Source organism: Topomyia yanbarensis, chromosome 3 (assembly GCF_030247195.1).
Source record: "Topomyia yanbarensis strain Yona2022 chromosome 3, ASM3024719v1, whole genome shotgun sequence".
NCBI classification, from domain to species: Eukaryota; Metazoa; Arthropoda; class Insecta; order Diptera; family Culicidae; genus Topomyia; species Topomyia yanbarensis.
The window spans coordinates 421,571,501-421,594,047 of NC_080672.1; the positions used below are offsets into that span (position 1 = coordinate 421,571,501).

Genomic DNA, 22,547 nt, shown 5'->3' on the forward strand with positions numbered 1-22,547 from the left:
AGGAACCGTTTGTTTACTAGCTTACTGCATCTTCTCTCTTTTTGTCGTTCACGTCGATATCATCTTCGTTAAACTTTTTGTTGTGTAATCTCGCTGTCATTTGTTTAAGCTTCCTCATTGATAGGGCTGTTTATTTGGGGGTGCTGGACTAAAGATTTTGCCGTTGTCATTATGACCTGACAAGGAGCCACAAGTGTGGAAAGTATTTGTACATAAGATGATGACATTCAACCCGAGCAAATGCCCAATGCTTCAAACACCATACTGCCACTTAAAAACACCATAAGTATGGTCCGTTTCAACGTTCACAGCTATAAGAATACCATAAAATGGTCTTAATGTTCCATACACCAAAATATGGATGTTACATAGAATCTACCGGGCCATGGGGAAGGTGTTTTCGTAGGTTGATCCCATTACAAACGCTATCAAAATACCATAATATGGGGATGAATTTGGACCATGAGCATGAGGGTGTTATGGGTTTTTCGTTTGTTCGGAAAGGGAAAATTTTAACTGTAAATAAGTTTGCGCTTTTTTTTTTAGAAATTTAGAAATCTTGAATAAAGATTGATCCGCCATTTGAGACCATGCACCTTTGCTGCTAGGAAATTGAAGCTATGTGCTCAACAGCTGAATCCAGGCGGTAAAAAAGAGAATTTGTCACCAGGACCACCACTGACGACTGTGCAGAAGAAGTTGGTTTTCCATTTACGACTATGTCGAACTACACGACCGAGTAGGCCCTGACGACGACAAGGACGACAGCGGTATCAGTGGTTTTGTGATGCATTATCCTCAGAATTTTCCACGCATGGCATGCAGCTTGAAAACAATCTTGGCACAAACTAATCTGTCTTTGATGGGTACTCAGCGTGGTTTGTGCAATTTTTATTCCATGTGTTTTGAATGGTCTTGAAAGGTAGGAAATAATACTTTTTTCGACCCGCATCATCACTGCATAAACATTCGTTTTCGAGCGCTTGATCAAGACACAAGTGTTTTGTTGCCAGTTCGTGCAGTATATAGCGACAAAGAATAGTGGTAAACCGCGTTCAAGGTTATCTTGCGATCAGTATTTTTCCCTCCTTTTGTGTTTCTGTTTCTGAGTGCCGTAAGCCGGCCAGTGACCAGTGAAGCAGTGTTCTTCTAGTAAGCCGTCTGAATACCGTTACATACACACAGTGGCGTAGCCAGGGGGGGGGGGGGGGGGGGTTGGGGGTTAAACCCCCCCCCCCAAACCAAAATTAATTGGATTGAAAAAAAATTGATACTGACGAATTTAATTTAATATTCCACAAAATATTTTTGGAAAAATATTCTCTGATCACTACATTGAGAACTGTGTTTAAAGCGTCATGAGAACTTTTGGAAAATTGTGGGAAGGGGATCTTGTAACTTATCTCTTAGCCAAAATCCCATAGTTGTCAAATTACTTCAATGTAAAATAAAATAACTGTCTGAATTATTATGAGCTCATTTTTGGAAAGATGCTTCAAAATATGGATTAGAGACAATTTTTGGAATGGGAATCTAAATTTGAATAGGTTGATTGCATATAAAACATAAGCTTGTTTACCGAAAACTTGCATACATTTCAACATTTGCGTACTAAAATTTTGTGTGCTACGTACTAGTACTGCAAGTTGTGAGGTTGACTAATGAAGAAAAGTAAAATTAATGCTCGATAAATTTTTAACGGTCACGATCACATTCATTCGAAACTGCCAAAATTCGATGTTAAGTAACACTGAAGAATTTCAAAACGTAAAACTGTTCATCTGCTGATAGAATAATTTTGACGGTTAATCCTCCTAGAAGTAATTATAGAGAAGAATTACTCTTCAAGCAAATTTGAGTCGAGACTTAATGTCTCCAGCAAAGTTTTCGAAAGTGCTATTTCAAACAACTTTGTCAAAGACATAAATATCCCACATATTCAGAGTATCGAAATATAGTAGTAGAAAACCTTTACAACAAGCTATTCTGAAATTACTGTATTTGATAAATCTCTTCTGCGGTAAATAAATAATAAATTCACATTGCGTTCAAGGTGCCTTTGAAGTTTACCAAAAAAAGTAAGGGAACTGGATTTAAAACAAATAATTCCCAGGGATTAAAAGGACTCAAAAACACAAATAGTGATTCCATTTTCAGGAGCTAGCATCAATTCGGCGCTGGCTTAGTCCGCCCACCAAGTTAGTGTCGGATTCTGATGAGATGAAGTCGAAACGCAAGTTTCAGTTCCATCCATCCATAATTTAGTTATAGGTTTTGTGTTCTCAACTCGCAATGATTGTTTCAAAAAATAGTTTTCGCCTAAATTTTTCTTCACTAAGGAGAAATATAGCAGGCCCAGTCCATTTAAATCCCTATATGTTGAATTCATGTAGCCTTCATATTTTCAACAAAATTGTTTGAAATGAAATTATCAAAAACTTTGCTGAAGGCACCATGTCTCTTAATATTTTTGAAAAATTAATTCACCATAATTACCTCTATGAGAATTAATCACTAAAATTTCTATATCAAAGCAGGCGCTGTTTTATGTTGATAACTTCCCGAAGTTGCCAAACCTTCAAAGTCTAGGATTATTATATTAGGTGATCTTGAACGTTGAAAATTTTTTAGATCATTTATCCCACTTTAAAAGATCGCAATTTTTGACTTCATTGACATTTTATACAAGAAAATAATCTATAGAGGTTTGAAAACTGTTCCATGTTGATCCTTCTTGTTTGTAGACTGGAATGACATCTGTTAGACTACTTATGTTTTTGAGTTTTCAATAATTTATCAAACTCATATTAAATTTTAGCATTTTTTCAAAAAATTTGCGATTCTCATCAAAAACCCCTCCAAACCAAATTTCTGGCTACGCCACTGCATACACAAGTTAAGTATTATTTTACGTTTCCCCTTGTTGGTTCTCCTACTAACGTGCAATGGGCAATAGGTCCGTACAAAAATGACTTCCCCTGACAGTGGTTCATCTCAAGGTAAGATGGATGTCGAAAGAAAATCGGATCCCCGGCTCAAGATTTATCCATGCTCGGCCACCGGGCCTTACGTGATTCTCTTCCGGACCAAAGATAAAGTGTTTGAATTTAATAGATTGCTCGAGCTCTGATGGAACGGAATTCGGCCGTGATAGAAATATCGAAAATTCGCCCTGATGAGCTTCAGGTGGTGGTAAATAGTTTGAATCCCGCAAACGATATTGCTGGCTACGTCCCCTTTACGAAGGAGTACAGAGTGTATATTCCAGCTAACAAGGTTGAAGTCTGCGGAGTAGTCTCCGATTTGAGTCTGAATTTCGAGGACCTGCTGACATATGGGGCTGGCTGACGTCATGCTTCAGTTAGGGAAGATACTGGAGTGCAAACGTTTGCATACAGCATAAGTCGCAGCTGACGCTCCCGGTCTCAGAAACCTGAGCTCAGAAAAGCAGTTCCCAACACTTTCAGGAACATCAAAAACCCCAAGTGTTCCCATATCTGAGACAGAGAAAGAAACCAGCGTTAGCTTAATACATTTATTTGACATTGTGGATCGTATTTTTACAACACTAAATATTTCTGACCCTCTTAAAAGCATCTTGATAAGCTTTCTCCCAGCAATAAAAACATTTTTGATGCAGTTCACTTGCCCCTCCTTTCAGCGATTGTATCCTTCGATGGCTAATACATCGAACGAGGTCATGGATCTGATCTTTGTTCTACAGTTAAATTGCAGAAGCATTAACCCAAAATTCGATTCCTTAAAAATGTTAATAAATAATTTGAAGTACAAGGCTTTTACATTATACGAAACATGGCTTACTCCAAAAATAGACTTCAATTTCCACGATTTTAATACTATTCGCTTGAATCGAGAAGACTCTTACGGAGGAGTTCTTTTGGGAATCAAAAATTGCTATTCTTTCAATCGAATCGATCTCCCCTCGACACCAGGCATTGAAGTTGTCGCTTGCCAGACCAGAATTAACCTTTACATTGCTTCACCTACATCCCCCCCCCAGGGCCACAGTTAGCCTCCGACGGCTTGGCGATATTGCGGAACTCCTCCCCGCACCGAGACTAGTTTTAGGTGACTTCAATTCCCACGGTACGGCATGGGGTTGCCTTCAAGACAACTTCAATATGACTATATTGAAAACGGGTTAAATGACACGGATTCCTGCCCCTCCATCACGACCGAGCGCCTTTGACCTGTCCCTCTGCTCGACATCGTTGCGGTTAGATTGCACGTGGAAGGTAGTCTCTGATTCCCACGGGAGCGACCATCTGCCAATTGTAATGAATATTGCTAAAGGTTCAGGGCCACCGAATACAATCAATGTTTTGCAAGACGTCACACAAAATACTGATTGTAAGAGCTACGCGCCCGCGACATCCGGAAAAAAAAATGGAGTACGGGTTCCTGGCTGACTTGATTCTCTATATCACGATTCAAGCTCAGATTAAACGTGTACCAGTCGCGAGCCCTCGCGGGCGTCCTCCCAACCCATAGTGGGATAAAGAATTCTCAGAAGTGTACGCGGAGAAGGCCGCCGCGTATAAGACCTTCCGAGAAGACGGGCTACCCGCTAGCTATCGACAGTGCGCGATGTTAGAAACGCCAATAAAGAGTTCGATGAAAGCCAAGAAACGTAGCAACTGGCACCGATTCGTTGACGGGCTAACGAGAGAAACATCGATGGACACTCACTGGGGCACAGCCCGGTGCTTACGAAACCGAAACAGTACTAACGAGTGCGTGGAATATTTAAACCGTTCGATATTCGATTTCACCAAAAAGATTTGTCCGGACTCCACCCCGGCACAGATCTACCGTGCCGCTTCCACTCACGATAACGCGAACGAAACTCTGTTTTCGATGGTGGAGTTCTCAATTGCTCTCTTATCATGTAACAATGAAGCCCCAGGCCCAGACAAAACCACTTGTTAAAGAACCTGCCAAGAAACGCTTGTAGAATTTATTTAAAAAGTTTCTTGAGGGTAACATTGTCCTTCATGACTGAAGGCAAGTGAAGGTGATCGCCATCCAAAAACCAGGCAAAGCAGCCTCCGACCACGACTCGTTCCGACCGCTTGCAATGCTGTCCAGTATCCAAAAGTTGTTCGAGAAAATGATCTTGTTTGGGTTGAAGCAAATTACTCCCTGTCAAATAATAATAAACCTCGTTTTCATGAAACTACTTGTTTTTCCGAAACAAAAACTAGTATACACCAATAATATACATGGCGTTACAATTGAATGTTTGGTAACCCAAACTGTGGTTGTTCCCTTGTTATTTTGGGATACGTTGGTTTGTATTAACTATTTGTATCAACAAAAATAACCAGTTTGACTGTTTGACTAACACGATTTGTGACACTATAATATATTTTTGGCGCTTAACGCAGTTTTCTTTTTCTCTGCCGGGACATCACACTGATCCTTATCAAATGAATAACGATTTTTGTGGTCCTTCCTGATAGTTTTCTTATATCTATTACTTGTACCTATGACTGGTCGCTAGCAGCTGGACACAACTATTTTTTACATTTTATTTTACGTCGGCTTATGTGCGCACTGAGTGCCTATCACTGACCGGGATCAACAGCTTTACTTCTCTTCCTAAGGAAAACGTAACCACAGATTTTTCACCATGCAAATCCACGACTACATACGAGGAACGTGTCATTTAAGCCAATATATTCTGATTCCTGAAATTTGGTGAAATAGTTCACGTGAAAATTTGAAGACCATGTACAGAACTGCATGAAAGTGAAAACGATTAGAAATATCTTCTAAATATAATACGCACGCAAGACAATATATTATGAATGAAGAACCAGTTTACGAATCCACGAATAATACTTTTAATTTTTGTGAACTATTGTGCGAGCACAATTGGTGAATTATAACTAATATACTAGGATTCATGAACCAGTTCACGAAACCATGAATAATATTCTGAGGGCTGAGAAAATGTTAAAAATGTGAAGATCATGCACAAAATTGCATATTTTGTGAACTACGTCATAAAAGTGGAAAAGTATTTTATGATTTATGATATGAGCACGAATTGTGAACCGTGACTAAAATATTAGGAATCATGAATTATGTACTAAAAGTACCATGGCTCTTAATATTGAAAAATATTTCACACCTTCCAGTAATTAAATGTCGTTACAATATAACAAGGGAAAAAATCAACTCACTCTAAGTCGTTAATAAAAAAAGAAAAAAATAATATATTAGGAATCATGAATTAGTTCACGAGGCACAAATGAAGTCATGAATAATGTTCCGAGTTTCGTGAAATATTTCACGAGACAATATCCGGAATGTTTTGATTATCTGAACTAATTCATAACCATGAAAACAAGATCATGATCAAGTTCTAATAAATCATGAATCAGTTTACGTCGTATAGTTGGATGTAAACATTATTTCCAAATTTAAGAATAAAATAACGAATCAACCTTTGGTTTATGAGAAATGTGCATAACATTGTGATCTAGTTCACGTACAGAAAATCCGATTTGGAAATGACATAGTGGAAACCGTGACTGAAGTTCACAAAACAAAAATAAATATTTTCACAAATAAAAACGTTATGCATCATCAACATTATTATAAAATACATGATTTTTGTTCACGATTGTTTTAGTAATGTAAAAACGTGATTATTCCAGAATTCGTGGCACTTTATTGACGAATATGGAAATAATTTTTTGTCCCTGTATTGTACAGAGTTCGAATCAATACGTCAGATCGAAATATGAGGAAACCGGAGATAGCAGAGAGATCGGCTCAGAGACTATCGAGATAGATAAAGTAAACAATAGGTATATATAACAAATTTCAGGGTGCACTTACTTGTGATTCAGTCCATACTGTTTGATCTTTTCACCCTTCAGCTCCTCGAGCTGGTTGAGTAGTACCCGTTTGATTTCCGATACCCATTTGTTTTTAATCTCTACCGTACCGGCCTGTATCGTGTGGACCTCTTGACGACCTTGCAGCCACACTTCGAACCTTCGCGAATCTCCCCGCACCGACTCGGTCAAACCGATCTGGGACATCTAAATGAAAAAAAAACTTACTTAGCAACCCGAAACTCTACATCATCATGGATTGTATTTTAACCTGCAGCCAGTGTTTGAACTGGTAGGTACTTTTGTTGTGGCCTGTTTTCGATCCCTGTTTGCAGAACAGCATCGCCTTCTGGTACAGGAATATGTGCCGATGCTGGGTCTTCAGACGCAACCGGAGATCTTTTTTGCTTTCGGTCCACACCTGGAACGAGTCCTGCATCAACAGTTCCCCCTGCTGGGAAAGGTCAGCCTGCAAGGGTGGAAAGGAGAAATTTTGCGATTTGCGTTGGGTTCGCTAACTTACCGTGGTTGGTTAATTATGGAATAAATCAAAATACAAAACTAAATGATAGTCGACTCAGTCTTAATTAGGGCAGTGTCAAATTTTCCCTGACTGGGTCGTTATATTACTGGTAAGAGACGGTCTCAACAGATAAGGCGAAAGCGCAACATTGTCACGTTACGCACATGATCGGTTTTCTCTCGACTCGACTCGTTGCTCTACTTACGGGAAAACCAGTTATTGCAATCTGATGCATCGAATCGTTGACGCACTTGAGCACCACCAGCATACAGTCCAGCGCCTTCTGCAGCTCTCGCGAACAAGTTCCGGTGTCACTGAATCTACAGGAAAGCCAATTCGTCGGTAGATTTTCGTTGCAATTTGCATAAAATATGAGATAAATAAATTTAAAGATGACAGGATAAAAAACCGTACAAAGAATGGCAGCATTAGAAACTTGGATGGGTATTATAAATATACTGTTCATGCAAAATAACCGGATAGGGATCAACAGAAATTTGTTGGTTCAACTGAAAGGGAAAATTATAACAAAAAATACGAATATCGTTACTTCAACAGATCCTTCAAGAGCAGTTGATACTTGGTGATCCTTTGTACTGGTTTGAGCAGGTAAGCAGCGAGTGGAAGCTTGTGGCCGAGCTTTTTCTGGCACTCCTGCAGGAACAGATGCGTATCCACGAGGGTCTCCCGAAGTCGTTCCGAGCGCGGTATGTTCTGGCAGTAGTATGAGTACAACCGGAAGAACGTGTCCCTCTGTAATAAGCTCAGCATCCGTTAGTAATTCAAATCGAATCAAATAACAACTCACCCGTTGTACGAAGCAAAGCGCAACTAGTTCCGTGGTGGAAATGCAATTTTCGAGATCCTTCAGGAAGATGTCATTGTGGAAAGTGTATAGCTCGTGCAGGTTGCCAAACAGTATATCCGCTTTGCCCTGCAATCCCGGCGGAACCAGTGAGCTCATCTCCTCCGACAGCATCTCGTCTCGGTAGCCCTGGATGGGAAGAAAAGGGGTGAAAAACTTGTAATTATTGTTTCTCGTTGAGTCGCTGAAGAACCATCGAAGGTGCTGTAGTGGCCACTTTACTTGATCTTCAACCATCAAGGTAATGGAGAACAGATAATAAGCCCTCATTATCGGTTTGGTAAAAGTGATTGGGCACTGCTCTGCACGTGAGCCAGCAGATACTACGAACTTTCAAATGTGAACTGGCACGTTTGGTACTCGACGGTTATCATTGGAGGTTGTGGAAAAAATTGCTATGTATTTAAATAAAGGATAATTATAGACACAGTTTGAATCGAAAATCGAAGGTTTGTTTGTTAAAAGATCAAAATCAATTCTCAGAACAGCTGACTTGATGTTTTTGTAATAGTTTAATTTAATTTGTAGTCATTTGGACATGATTTTGACGATGAATGTTATCTCTTGAAGATTGTAAACCGGAGATTAAAAATAATCCCAAGAAATTGTTTTTCTTTATAAACTTTTGGAAGCGGGACTGGTTTCGTCGGGAAATCTGTTAATTGCTGACCATTACATGAAACAAGATTAAAACCTATAGAGGATGCATGTAGCTGGTAGCACTTGTTGGGAACAAGTTTGTTCGATCAGTGAAGATAGCAGCGACTTTCGCCCTGTGGAGGATATACATATTCACATTTGGAACATGGCGAAGGTTTTCTCATACAACTGCTTCTTGATGCGGCCTATCAGATTGTTTTTCTGGTGTCACTTCCCATTTGCGCTTTCGTGTTGAATCGTTTTAATTATTCTCGAACAGTGGGCTATCACAGAGTTTCCTAACCAACACACAGTGGCACGTCGAGTGACAAATCCCCAAAAATGAATGTCGTGTAATTCTTTTGTAAATATTTATTTTATTTTTCTCCCTGTTGGAATAAAAGTGTCCCAAAATTTTACCTTAATTGGATGAAAACTGAATTTTTCACATGTCGTTGAAACAGATGATGTCGAGCATTTCTGTTCAATTCAATCCATCAGAATTGTTCGTACCTTCGAACTTCCAATGGCGATATCTCAAGAACTACACGGCCGATTGGAGTAGTTTTAAGTTTTTTTGGAAAGAAGAATGAATATGCTAAACTACAGATATAAGATTTTTGCGCGAAAATAATTCACGTTTGTTCTGTATCAAGAAAAAGCAATTGAGAAATTCTATGTCATATCAGTAATAATTTTCATACGTCTTCCAATTTTTGAGATGGTCTCCCATGGGTTATTTATCATCAGTCTGACTCAAAATTTAGTGTAGTTTCAAGATATAAAGGACACATCTTGCGCATTTTTGCGCCGAAGTTGTTACGTCTATGTTTTTGAAAATACACATATGGAGACACCCTGTAGCTCATAAATCTTCTTACAAATTGGTTGCCTAAAGAACATCATATTACTGAAAAGTTTGTGATTTTTATTAGTTTTGTCAACCATTTATGCTATCCGATGTGAATGGCTACTATTTTTAAGGTACCTATATATTAACCCTTTAACGTCCAATGCCTTCAAATGTGTTTATGCAAAAGTAGTCTAAAAATTTTTTATGGAATTTCAAAACTGATAGCAGAATTGGATTCAGCGACCCAAAATTAGTTTAAAACCCGATTTTTTGCCACATAAACCAATTTTTATAATTTTGTCACAACTTTATATGAATTATTTTTTATCACAACTTTATATGAACAGGTGCGGCGGTGGTCAGCTATTTTCGCCCGCGTCCCTTATCACCTATTTTGTAAGGTGATTCATCAACTGTGCTATCTTTGAAAATGAACTACCTTGGTTATTCAACTAATTTTTCCGATCTTATTTTATTGCAGATAATTATTATTATTATTATTATTATTATTATTATTATTATTATTATTATTATTATTATTATTATTATTATTATTATTATTATTATTATTATTATTATTATTATTATTATTATTATTATTATTATTATTATTATTATTATTATTATTATTATTATTATTATTATTATTATTATTATTATTATTATTATTATTATTATTATTATTATTATTATTATTATTATTATTATATTCAGAATTGCACATAGTGTGTCGTATGTCGTATTCTTTGATTTGATGGCATTGCAAGGGAACACGTATCCGCCAGTTGATACCAATCTAGCTGACATCTCTTTGGACTGAGAAAACTAATTTATTTGTTTGTTTAGTGTTTATTTGACCAAATAGGGAACTAATCACTGGGCATTTAATGTGCGTGAGGAATACGCATGGTATTGTCTGAGTTAAAAAAATGGGAATTGATAGTTTCTCGAGAAGAATCAGAAGCCAGCTACCAATTCGAAGCAGTCATACCAGCACGAAGAACATACGTTTTATTGTCATATTCATTGGCTCACTTTTAGGCCAATAAATCAATTAAATCAAATCAATGTTTTATGGTCCATTTTATATTGTCGACAACACTCCCGACAGCCGGCTGTCCGGAGTTCAACTTGTTTTCGATGAAACAAACTCTCGATAAACAATTATCCAGAGGTTAAACACCTTCGCATCGCGAACATTTACGTATCCTAGTCAATAAACTATTCAAACTTCTTATGCACGAAAATAAGTTCTCAGTCGCATTGCTTGCTTGAGGCGAATCCTGACTAACAACCCACCCACTACCCAATCCGTGGTACTTATGGGAGTGTCAATGAGTCGGGGCCTTCCGTTAAGTAAGTACCACATCAACACTTCCTTTCTCATATCCCAAGCTACGGTAAAGATGGTCGTGGCCAGCAATGGTGGTTCTCAGGCGAAATTCTCGCTTGGACTGGATCAATTGTTATTCCCAAACAATGCTCCTCGAGTAGTCTGGCTGGAAATGAGAGTCATCATTCTGCAATCTACGAAGTATACCGTGCTCACGCAACGCAACTTTATATGAACAGGTGCCACTGTGCAACAGATATGAAAGCCATATTGCCGTCAGGGCCGGCGGTATATTTTTTCCCGAGTGGGTAGTAAGATTGGGAGTAGTGAAGTTCAGACATGGCGTGTGAAAGTGAAAATTAAAGTTCCCGAATAATGCCGGCTATTTGGAAACACCCTTTTTTACCGGCTGTATGGCCAACGGTTCAGCAAAAATGTGTTTGTTCATTACTGATACTACAAATGTACTGCAGCTAAGTATCAATTACCCTATTCTTTTAAATTTCATTGCATCATTTTCCGTTTTCTCCGATAAAACCTTCTTTTCGCGAATACTGAAACCCGTATGGTAATAATGACTAATTGGAAGGTATTTCCGACGACCGACATCCCCCCAGGCTCCATGGAGGTAGGTTTCAATATTTATCTGATGGCAAAAATAATACCGATAAATCTCCTTTATAACAATCTGATACAACCGGCCCTTGGATGGTCTACTTCCGCACTAAAGATAGGCCATTTAATATCATTGATGTATGAATGGACTAACTAAACAACACTCGGCCATGTATGAAGAAGTATTGTCTACGTACCCGCCAGGGAGGTAGAGATTGATGGCGACAGGGGCCTGAATTGCGCAGTATGGAGTTTGCACTTTCAAGAACCCTTTGCTTCAGTCCGTAGAAATTCTGGTTTGCAAGCAAGTGCTTTTAGCAAAAATCGAGGAGTATATCAGCTTCATTTCGAGCCATTCGCCGGATATTCTCTTCCAAATTTTGTTCATTTGAACGGGGCTTGTCTACCTGTTCAAATGAAAATTGATACATATACAAAATTATAGATCGCTCTATAATTTTGTATATGTATCAATAGGGCATTTCTTGCTGACCAATAAATAATTAAACTTAGCTTCTACTGCCTGCTACTCTACAAACCATAGCCCCTTAAAGTTAGCCCCAAACAACCAAAAAATAGGCATACTTAGAGTTGGTCTATTCAGCAAAAAGGTGTGTTTTGAAAGCATCTACTATTTTCTAGAACATCGAAAAACTGTAAAAATCAAACAAAAAAGTTACAGTAAAAAACACTTTTTAAGGGGATATTCCGACGACCCAATAACTTTTTTCGCCATTTGGCTACTTCAACAAAGTTTCATAAAATCATTTCGTCCATAAACTTTCCATACATGAATATCAATTTTGGTAACATCTTGCAAAGTTATTTTTTTATCTGCGTATCAAAATTTTATAAAATAATATTAAACTACCTAAAAAATAAAGAAACCTTTCCGAAGACATCAAAGTGCCATAACCAATAGTTTCGTCGCAAATATCAATGTTCGGCTTTTTGATTCCGTCCCACTGTGCGTCGTTTCTAACAATTGGGTTTACAGCTACCTCTATTCTCTGCGCATGATCCCCAGATTTATCCCACATATAAATTATGAGGGGAAAAATAGAAGCATTCTTTTGGGGAATGCTCCACTAAAGAGGGCTACGTCATCTTCTAAAGTGCCTATAAATTTTCTAAGTGTCCTTAGAGTACCATTGCTGTTACAAAACCGTAGTGGGTACCCTCTGGTCTTTCAAATCTTAGAAACTAGCATGAATTTCCGTATTTGCATTGTGTAAAACCTGATTAACCTCCGACGCAGGTCTTTCACAATTTCAACATTCTTCGCCAGGACAGAGAAAACACTATGAAGAAGCGTTTTTGGGGATTAAAATGTGCTTTCAATCGGATTAACCTTTGCTCGGTACCAGGTATTCAAGTTGGCACTTGTCATGTCTAAATCAAAGGCAAAGACTTATTGGCATTGTTTCCATCTACATAGTACCTCAGCTGGTTCTCGATTACTTCAACTCCTACGGTATGCCATGGGGTTGCCGTTACGACTATAATCGATCTGTCTTACTCCATGATATGTGCGACAATTTCAATATGATCACCTTGAATGTAGTAGAAATGACGCAAATTCCTACCCCACCTGCGCGTTAGATTTATCACTGAACTTCACCTCGCCTTCCATTAATTGCCTATTGATTGATTGCCGACGGATTAACTAAGGAAACAAAGTCTCGTCTGGTGGCTATGACCTACATTGTGTATTCGATTCACCTTTTAATCGGAATACACGAAACCAAGATTTCTTTTTTGGCGACCTGTGCTTTATCTGAAAAAATATACCAGATCATCTTAGTTTGAGTTTTTCCGCATTGCTCCTTCCCAGGTAATGAAAAGGTGGATACTTAGGCATTAGAAGGTGATATTTATGATAGATCACCAAGCTTCAATGAGATTTGCAGTGTTTCCTTCGTGGAACAATGGAATCTGTGCTTGTTACGGTTATCGCTACATTAAGCATGTTGTCTGGTCGTGCGCCTAGTGTTCAGGCGCCATATCTGCGTTAAACACATCTCTTCGGTCTCGTACTAGTCCGATATGTGCTGGATATCCTCGATATTTTTAAACACGATAAATTTCCAAATTTATTTATCTCTTCTCTTTTTTCTCTTTTGGTTGATATGCTAACAGCTACCTAGAAATCTCAAACGAGTTCCCAGCAGATCCAAGGAGCTCAGTCGGCGATTCGGCGAAAACTGCAAGGTTAGTTTCTGCTTTTTCCTGTGATTGTTGTCCGGCTGCTATTCAGTTTTCATGATACGGTCTCTACTCTTCCGATGTTGGAATCCGTATCTCTTGTTTATGTATTTTGCCTTCCTTATAAAAAGCATAATAGTGTTTTGTAGCCGGGCATTTTTCAGAATAAAATTGTAGTGTGTCCCAATTTAAAAGCTACATGGGATAGCACAACAGGGTTACACTAACTTTTGGCGTAAGACTAGAGTACAAAACGTAACATGTTTTGATTATATTTAATTTACTAGTATATTTGAAATCGCGTCGGTATGAAAAATCAGCTCTAGAGTACAGTATACAGTGATCAAGATAAATATTGTGCTCCAATACTCAAAAGTTCTCGATATGCCAAACTACCCGGTACTTCAGTAAATTGAAAGATATTGGGCAATTATGAGGTAGGAGCTAAAAAAATCAAATATTATTAATAATTTTTTTTTATTTCGACTATGTTAGTCACATCTACCGTGACAACCGGTAAAGATAGATACGTCTACCTTTATCAGGACACATGTTAGTGAACTCGGGTGATTCGTAGTTATTCTGCCTAAGCTCGACCCTCATTAACAGAAGACAAAGATTAAGCCCGTACGATATTAAGCCTGTTCTAATGACCCTGCCACTTCTAGTTTTCCGATTTGTTTACTTCACATCCTAGCTCTCACTTGAGTACTATGGCTCTAAGTTTCATAATTTTCCCTACCCAGTAATCTCTAGCTAATTGAATGTCGTTAAAATGTAAAAAACTATTAATAATCAAATGAAAATGTAATGAGAGCCGCTGAAGAATGTTCTACTTGTGATCGGTATATTAATCCAAGAATGCTCGTCAAATTATATTTCGAAACAAATAAAGCTTAAGACGCTCTTTTCTTTTGAAGTTTAATGGCGCCAGCACTTCAGACAGTTAGTTTGATTTTATGTGCCTATCCCCATCGCAGGGAACCATTTAAAACATAACCACTTTTCGCGGCTTTTAATTTTTGTTTAATTTACAAAATGCTCCCCCATATCAAAAACAAAGACGTAGTCCTACGTCAACAACTGTTGTTAGCAAACACATCTAATCCTGCAAAGTATCTTTGGTCTTTTGTTTCGTGGATAAGCTAGAAAGCGTTTGAACAAATTGCTGTGAAAATGTAATATTTTTGGCATTTTAACGCTAGTGATAATAAATGATTAATACATTTCGGATACGATGCGTTATCATTTTTTTAGAGTGACCCAACTGAACCTGTAGAGCTTGGTTCTCGGAAGGGCTCCCTGTCAAGATAACTCACTACAATTGCAGCCGAGACGGTAAATGTCAACAATTGGGTCAACTGAAGGCATGTACCTAGGCAGCTGGAACCGAGGTTCCTACTTTCGGACGTAACCGATTCATGATCGTGCGAATACAGGCTGTAATACATCTAATCACCTATCTCTAGCTCATTCAAATTAACTACCTCGGCTCGGTACACGCCTTAGCGAAACCGTCCATATGGTTCGCATGTGTCGTGAACGCCGAGAAACACCCAGCTAAAGCAAAATATATTCAATTGTTTATTGATAGAACCTTTCGCTTTACAAGCGTTTTTCCCTACGTCCAGTGCTATCTATGGGCACACACCCTCTGCCCGAGTAGCGACCAATTCTAGGTAGCCTCTCTGTCTCTCTCCAATTGGCTTTACTCAGAATAACCAAAAATACAAACATGTCGCGCAACATGCCAGCGCATATAAAATAAGCCTTGGGAATTAATAAAAAAAACATTCTTAGTCTTACCTTATACACAGCGAGCAATCCTTACCTTCGAAAAACCAAAGGTAGCTAAAAGCTACCAGATGGCGACCGTGAAAAAGAAAAAAGTGAAAACGGTGCAAACCAACAAACGAAAAACTCAGTTGCATGAAATCGAGCAAGGGTGCCACAGAAAAATAGCCTCTAACTGAATAATATACTTGGAAATGTGAATGTATCAATTTTGAACAGGAGTGATAAAAGTTCGTTATAAGGATGTTTACGAGAAGTTAAAGTTGATCCTGAACGTGATCGGTTTGTTGATGTCATTCTTTTTGAACTATGAATCGAGAAAAGTTCGATTCCGAACAAGTGACGTTTTGAAATAACTGGTTATACCTGGATAAGGACATTCAAGTGTTTGACAGTGGCAACAAATTCAGACTACTGATTGGTGATCGATAAGCATGCAAGTTTGCTTTTGGCAATGAAACAAACGTGTGAAATCATCCACACCGAAGAAGAATTAGTGCCACACAGAGAACTAGTGCCACGTAGAGATTGACTAATCATGACCCAAGGAAACGGAGACACCCGCATAACACCATGAGGAAGTGAAGCAGCTGTACGGCAACAGTTTGGTAACGATGCCTACACACTAGAGATGGTCGGGTTTCAATTTTTTCGAACCCGAACCCGACCCGAACCCGAGAGCTTGAAAATTGAAAACCCCGAACCCGACCCGAGCCCGAAATTATAAAATTTGAAAAACCCGAACCCGACCCGAGCCCGAAAATTTTAAAATTGAAAAACCCGGACCCGACCCGTACCCGAGAATGAAAATTTTGTAAAACCCGAACCCGACCCGACCCGGAGAATTTTAAAATTTGAAAACCCGAACCCGACCCGGAAATTAAAAATTTGAGAAACCCGATCCGAACACAACTTGCTAGTACGGAGAATCGACCAAAGATCTCGAAGATTTCTAATTTTAGGCACACGAGCTGGACCCAAGGCTCATCTAAGAGTAGTAGAATCATTCGAATCACCATACGCAAAACGAATCACTGGCGAGTAGAAAAAAAATAAAATAAAATAATTTATTACTGGTTGGTACGGTCAAACTTGTGTCAAAGGGTGTCAATCAACATTCTCTGACGCGTTTTTTATGTCACATCATTAGTGTTAGGATTATCTATGATGGGGTATCTAAATTATATTATGCTTCAGATTATACGGTAAGCGCGCCAGTAGAGATGCTTCGACATCTCCAACGGAGCTTTCGGAACGACTCCAAACTTTAAAAAATCCGTCAATGGCTTCAACAGAACACACAATTTGCGATTAATTCCTCAAGAGCGTGGAAATCCATATATTTCCATGAAGAAATCCGGATCATGCAACGGCCCAGTCCGGGGACAATCTGACAATCTGTGAGTTTAATATATGGGAATTTGTCTTTGTAGTCAATGGTTGAAAAGCATCTCGTGGATCGCAACTAGGCCAAGAATATACAAATCGCGCTGCCTTGAAATTTAATTATCATTTTAATTCATGTTTCTATTTATAATATACAGAGTTAAAACAATTATAATTCAATATGTAGCAAAAAGTACTACTATTCAGTATACTCGCGACACCCACTTTTCGATTTTTATCGCGACTGTCAAAACGACCAATCAGGAGCGGATCAATAGATAGATATTTATTGTCTCTACTTCCCTTAGATTTTCACTCGCTTTGCTGTAGATACGATTTGCTGTAGGCTTAAGCCGAGTTTCACGCGTTTACTCTAACCGCGGCCTAAGTATCAGTTTTAAAGTACCTATCGAAATTTATAACAGAAAGTTTAACCAATATTTTCCGAGAAATTTCTGTGGACTTGGTTTGTTACTAATTATCATGAAAAATAAATTGCAAAAACATTTAAGATTTGAAACGTATTGTTGAATACTCTAAAATGAATGTTCGTTTAAAAAATAAAATAATTCGCGTAGCTTGCGAATCTGAAGAGAGGGAATTTTATACAAGAATGAAAAAATACAATATTTGAGCACCAGAAAACAACGACGAATTCTAGCGATTCAAATGTGCTAACATTTAGTACGATTATATATGTCATCCATTCGTATCAAGAACGATAATACACTACTACAAAAAGAGACTGGGTTTTGTGTACAGACGCCAACTGCATCAAGAAATGGTTCGGTTGCTTTGTTCAAAACCCGAACCCGACCCGACCCCGATCATTTCTAATTTGAAAAACCCGAACCCGACCCGAGCTCGAAAGTTCAAAATTGCAAAAACCCGGACCCGACCCGAACCCGAGATTTCCAAATTTGAAAACCCGGAACCCGACCCGAACCCGAGAAGCTTAAATTTATAGAACCCGAACCCGACCCGAAACCCGTCGGGTTCGGGTCGGGTTCGGGTTTCGGGTCCTAAAACCCGAACCCGACCATCTCTACTACACACCCGCCACAGGCCCACGAGTTGTTACAAATTAATTCGACACGTAGCAGTACCTCTCCCCAAGCATGGGAAAAATCGCATCGTGAACCGATCGTTCGCGCTTCGCAAGCAAGCTTTCTTCAGTTGTGATGCATTCTGTTAGCTTCGAAAATGATACTTAGCAACCTGTCGTTACGGACACATGCGATTCAAAGCTATAACAACCAACGAAGAAGCACATCACTTGTGTTTTAATTCTTTCCTTCCCCAACGCGGATGGCTTCGTTCGCGAAGCTCTTCTCGAGCGGTTCGCGGTTTGCATTGGATTTTCGTTATACAGTTTTATTTCATTTTCATATTCGCACAATATAATTAATACTTGGAAAACCATTTTGAAACTAGCTGATAATTTTAAAAATTTGCAACAATGCACTGCTAACAAATAGGCCGCAAGGAACTTCAGTAGATAAAATTGCTAGTAGTGTATCACAAAACTACCCATAACGCGATCTATAAGCAAAAAATCCAGTGCAAAAATAGGTACTATGTTTTAATCATGCATGAAGAAACCTTTGTGAGCTTCGTGAAGCTACGTGACAAACATTCACGAGCGAAGAATTGACGCTGCTCTTAAATTTTTTAGGCTTCACTTTTTATTCGCAGTTTGCCCATCTAGTGACCTGCTCTGAAGTTATTAGACTTCTCCCTTCGTGCATTGATTATGGTTAATTAGTGAGCACAAAATTTTGACTACTTTGTGATCCACAGCTAGAAACAGTCGCGCGAGTGAACGAATTTTCCCATACCTGCCTCTCCCTACTCGGACGGTTTGGGTGCATGACTGTCGGAGAGTAACGGTGATACTAGCAACAGCAGCAGAATCCGGAGGTAAGAGTTCGATGAACAGAAAACGCTGTTTTCTTTCCAATGCATGAAATACAGATGTCACCGGATGCAAACAAACATGTCGCGCAACATGCCAGCGCATATAAAATAAGCCTTGGGAATTAATAAAAAAACATTCTTAGTCTTACCTTATACACAGCGAGCAATCCTTACCTTCGAAAAACCAAAGGTAGCTAAAAGCTACCAGAAGGCGCTTGTAGATTTGCGCTTGAGACCACTAATAAGTTCACTTATTTACCGGGGCGTTTTCATATTTACGAGACCGCGAGCCTAGATATGTGAGGATAATCGCGAAGGATTCGAGCGATTGTATGTTATAGTGTTTGATCGCGTGGTCGTTTGTATGGCGTGGTTGCTAGTGTGTATAGAGCTTAGCGTGCACAAATTCGATTGCAATCCGCGTTTGCATATTTGCGAGGATTCTTGAATATTCGCGCGGACCGCGAAACTGATGTTTTTTTTTGACTGTGCGGCTCATATATTAAAACTGACTAAAGATGGACAAACCGAATCAGTTTAACGAGCGAATCGTGTCTGAATCACACAAAAAAGTATCGATTCTTGATCGATTTAGTAATTCATTTGGGAAGATTAAAGAAATATCTGTTTGATTTTTATCTGTGGTAGATATTTTGATTCCATAAATATACATAAGTGTGCATGATTTATTTTTATGTGATTCAGGTCTACACCTAGCTCACTCCATTTGCTAGCACCTTTGTAGGATCATTGTTCTTCATTAGTTCGGTGTAGCACATTCTTTCAGTTATTTTCGGTTCAAATTCAATTTCAGTTTCAAACTGAATTTTGTTTCTGTGCGAGTTCTGAGTGGGACTATCGAGCAAAAATGTAACAGACCAGATGACGCAGGTCACTTATGCTCTAAAACAGTGGTTTTCAACCATTTTCACTCCACGTACCCATTTTTGAAAATTGCTTACCAAATGGATTTCCATTGGATGAAAACCATACTTTTTTAAATTAGGGAACTGTTCCTGATAACTCAGTATCATTTCAGGCACACTGAAGCAATATATAAAATTTATCCCGCATAATTCACCCCCGGTTGAAAACCACTGCTCTAAAATTTCAAAAATACCTTCACTATAACAAATAAATGCTTTTGTTTGTCAATTAATTTATATTTCCTCTGAATTGATTCTGTGTGTAATTGGAGCTTGGAAGTGTATGAATGAAGGAGGCGTTGAAACTTAATGCTGGCTGCGGCAAATGCACTAAGAAATAGGCAACTTTTACAAAAAATATTCAGTTCTACATGTTGTAATTATTCTTTCCCCGAAGTCGCCCAACACTAGTTTTTTAAAGAATCGCAATTTCTTAAAAAAGAATCGAAGCTCACTCACTCTTTTTTAAGAGTCGATTCTTTTGATCGATTCGCTATTCACTCGCCCATACCTAGAACTGACAGCATGGACCTAGGATACTGGCACCAAGGGTAGGGGCCTTTTCCCGTAACCGATTCATGATCGCATGGGAACGCGCGTTTGTATAATGCAACCGCGATTATAAATTGTGGGTGTCAAAACATTCACTTGATCACAAGGGCATTTCTATGTTTGGCTGATTGCGAGCGTAGCTTTGGGTGGATGATCGCAATTGCATGTTCGAGTTTGTGACTAGGGTTGTATTATCGCACAGGACTCGAACGTTTGTATGTTATCGGGTTTGATCGCGTGGGCGTTTTGATGTCGCGTATGCTAGCATGTTTATAACTCCTCGCATTTGAGTTCGTTTATATAACCGTGTAATCGTTTCCATATTCGCATGGGCATTTGAATGTTCTCGCGAGCCGACGTTCTGATGTTTAATTTTGAGTGTACTGTTCAAATGAAGAAAGAAAGTGAACTTCCCCATCTCACGTTTATAAATTTGTGAATTTGTTGAATGACCGCGTTTGCAACCGAGTTTGTATTATAGTGAAATGCACAAGTGTTTGTATGTCATTGTGCGCGTTCTTTTTATCGATCGTGTATGGCATGTATTCTAGCACGTTTATAATTTCACATACAAATATCCAAGTTGTCGATTGCATATTCCTGTTTTCTTTTGAGTGACGCCGAAAAAAAAACAAAATAAGAAATAACACAATTTCATTCAGTAAAGATGGTGCAAGTGATATGGTTAATTCGGTAAAAAAACACATGATGTAATAAACCCATCATCAGTGCTAGGCCAGTGGCTGCAGTTGCTTTAACAGTAGAGCCAAATGTTGGTAGCAAACAAATTTCAATTTATCGCTGTATGAAGGGCCAAAAAGGGTTGAATCCATAAGCAGATGTTCTTATGCATACTCCACAGGGACAAAGAATTGGCAAAAAAGATACATTTACAAAAAATGCGTGCTACAGAGAGTGGCAGAATGTTCATTCAAATTCCATACAATAATGCAACAATTGAACAATATTTTCATTGCAAAATACTGAAAACTGAGCAAATGACAGTTAGTCTCCTGGGCGCACCAAAAACTTGTTTTAAGTGTACTTCTTAACTTAAATTTTACTGGATCAATAATAATAATATGAATGTTGTAAAAATCCCTAGTTGTTACCTGAGGTATGATATGGAAAATGGATTTTGAGTTATGATGTATATCACCGTCTGCGATTCCAAGCTTTTTGAGTCGAACAAGTTCAGTATTCCACCAAGGGCTTCTGGACCCACGAAACCTAGTGGCCAACTCATGGCAGTAATACTGTTAGAGCAGAGAGTTACATCTAACACCTCCGCCCTGCCAGATCGTGCAAATGTTAAGCGATTTCCTACATTAAGAATTTGCAGATTTATACTATTTAAGTATTCTATCAATTAGATGCCTCTCAAATTGAGATCTGAGCTGCCTCAGACTATGTGGTGGGCATTTGCATCACTCTCGATTGTGAGTGGAAACCCATTCCTGCCACAGTACGATACAACCCTTTTGAAATCATCAGTAGGTAATGGTTCATTATGTGGTAAATATGTCTAGCAATAGATGTATTTCCTGTGTATGTTATCAACAGTCGTATTGAATGTGATATATCGCGAGTTAAGGTAGGATTTGTCATTCCATTTTTGTTATAAGTTACAAAGACGTAACTGGTTTTCCAACATAGACATTTCTTACATGGAAATACGGTTCTTGAACCAATGCTATGGAAGCTTTTCCTTCCTGCATAAGGCGGAAGAAATTCATAATTGCTGTACATTTGTGCTGAAAATTTTTTTGTGCTACTCTAACCTTATTCGATCACAATACTATACATTTCCAAGATAAAATTCATATTTTTGGTGTGTTATTTAGCACCTTTGAATAATGAACCGCTTGTTATAAATACCAACTCAACATGTTTAATTCTGTATTTAATTTGATGCTATTGTTTATCGTCGGTCAGTTAGATCGGTTGTATCTGGGCAGTGCATTCAAAACAAATCGGCCAGCTTCTTTTTAAGAGTCATACTTTTAACATCATCTATCAACCCTAATGTTCAGAAAGACAGCACAACAATAGGATAACGTTTTAGCTAGT

General features: G+C 38.6%; 1 protein-coding gene across 5 annotated transcripts in view; it reads right to left on the reverse strand.

The window, feature by feature from the left end:
- The window catches only part of LOC131692963 (guanine nucleotide exchange factor DBS), a 382,061-nt gene that overhangs the window by 7,045 nt on the left and 352,469 nt on the right, over positions 1-22,547 (reverse strand). For all 5 annotated transcript variants that reach the window (XM_058980403.1, XM_058980402.1, XM_058980404.1 and 2 more), the window contains 5 exons: positions 8,201-8,386; positions 7,943-8,145; positions 7,598-7,712; positions 7,141-7,338; positions 6,871-7,076 (listed from right to left, as the gene is read on the reverse strand). In XM_058980403.1, coding sequence (XP_058836386.1) covers positions 6,871-7,076; positions 7,141-7,338; positions 7,598-7,712; positions 7,943-8,145; positions 8,201-8,386 — 908 coding nt within the window. The remainder of the gene's footprint in view (positions 1-6,870; positions 7,077-7,140; positions 7,339-7,597; positions 7,713-7,942; positions 8,146-8,200; positions 8,387-22,547) is intronic.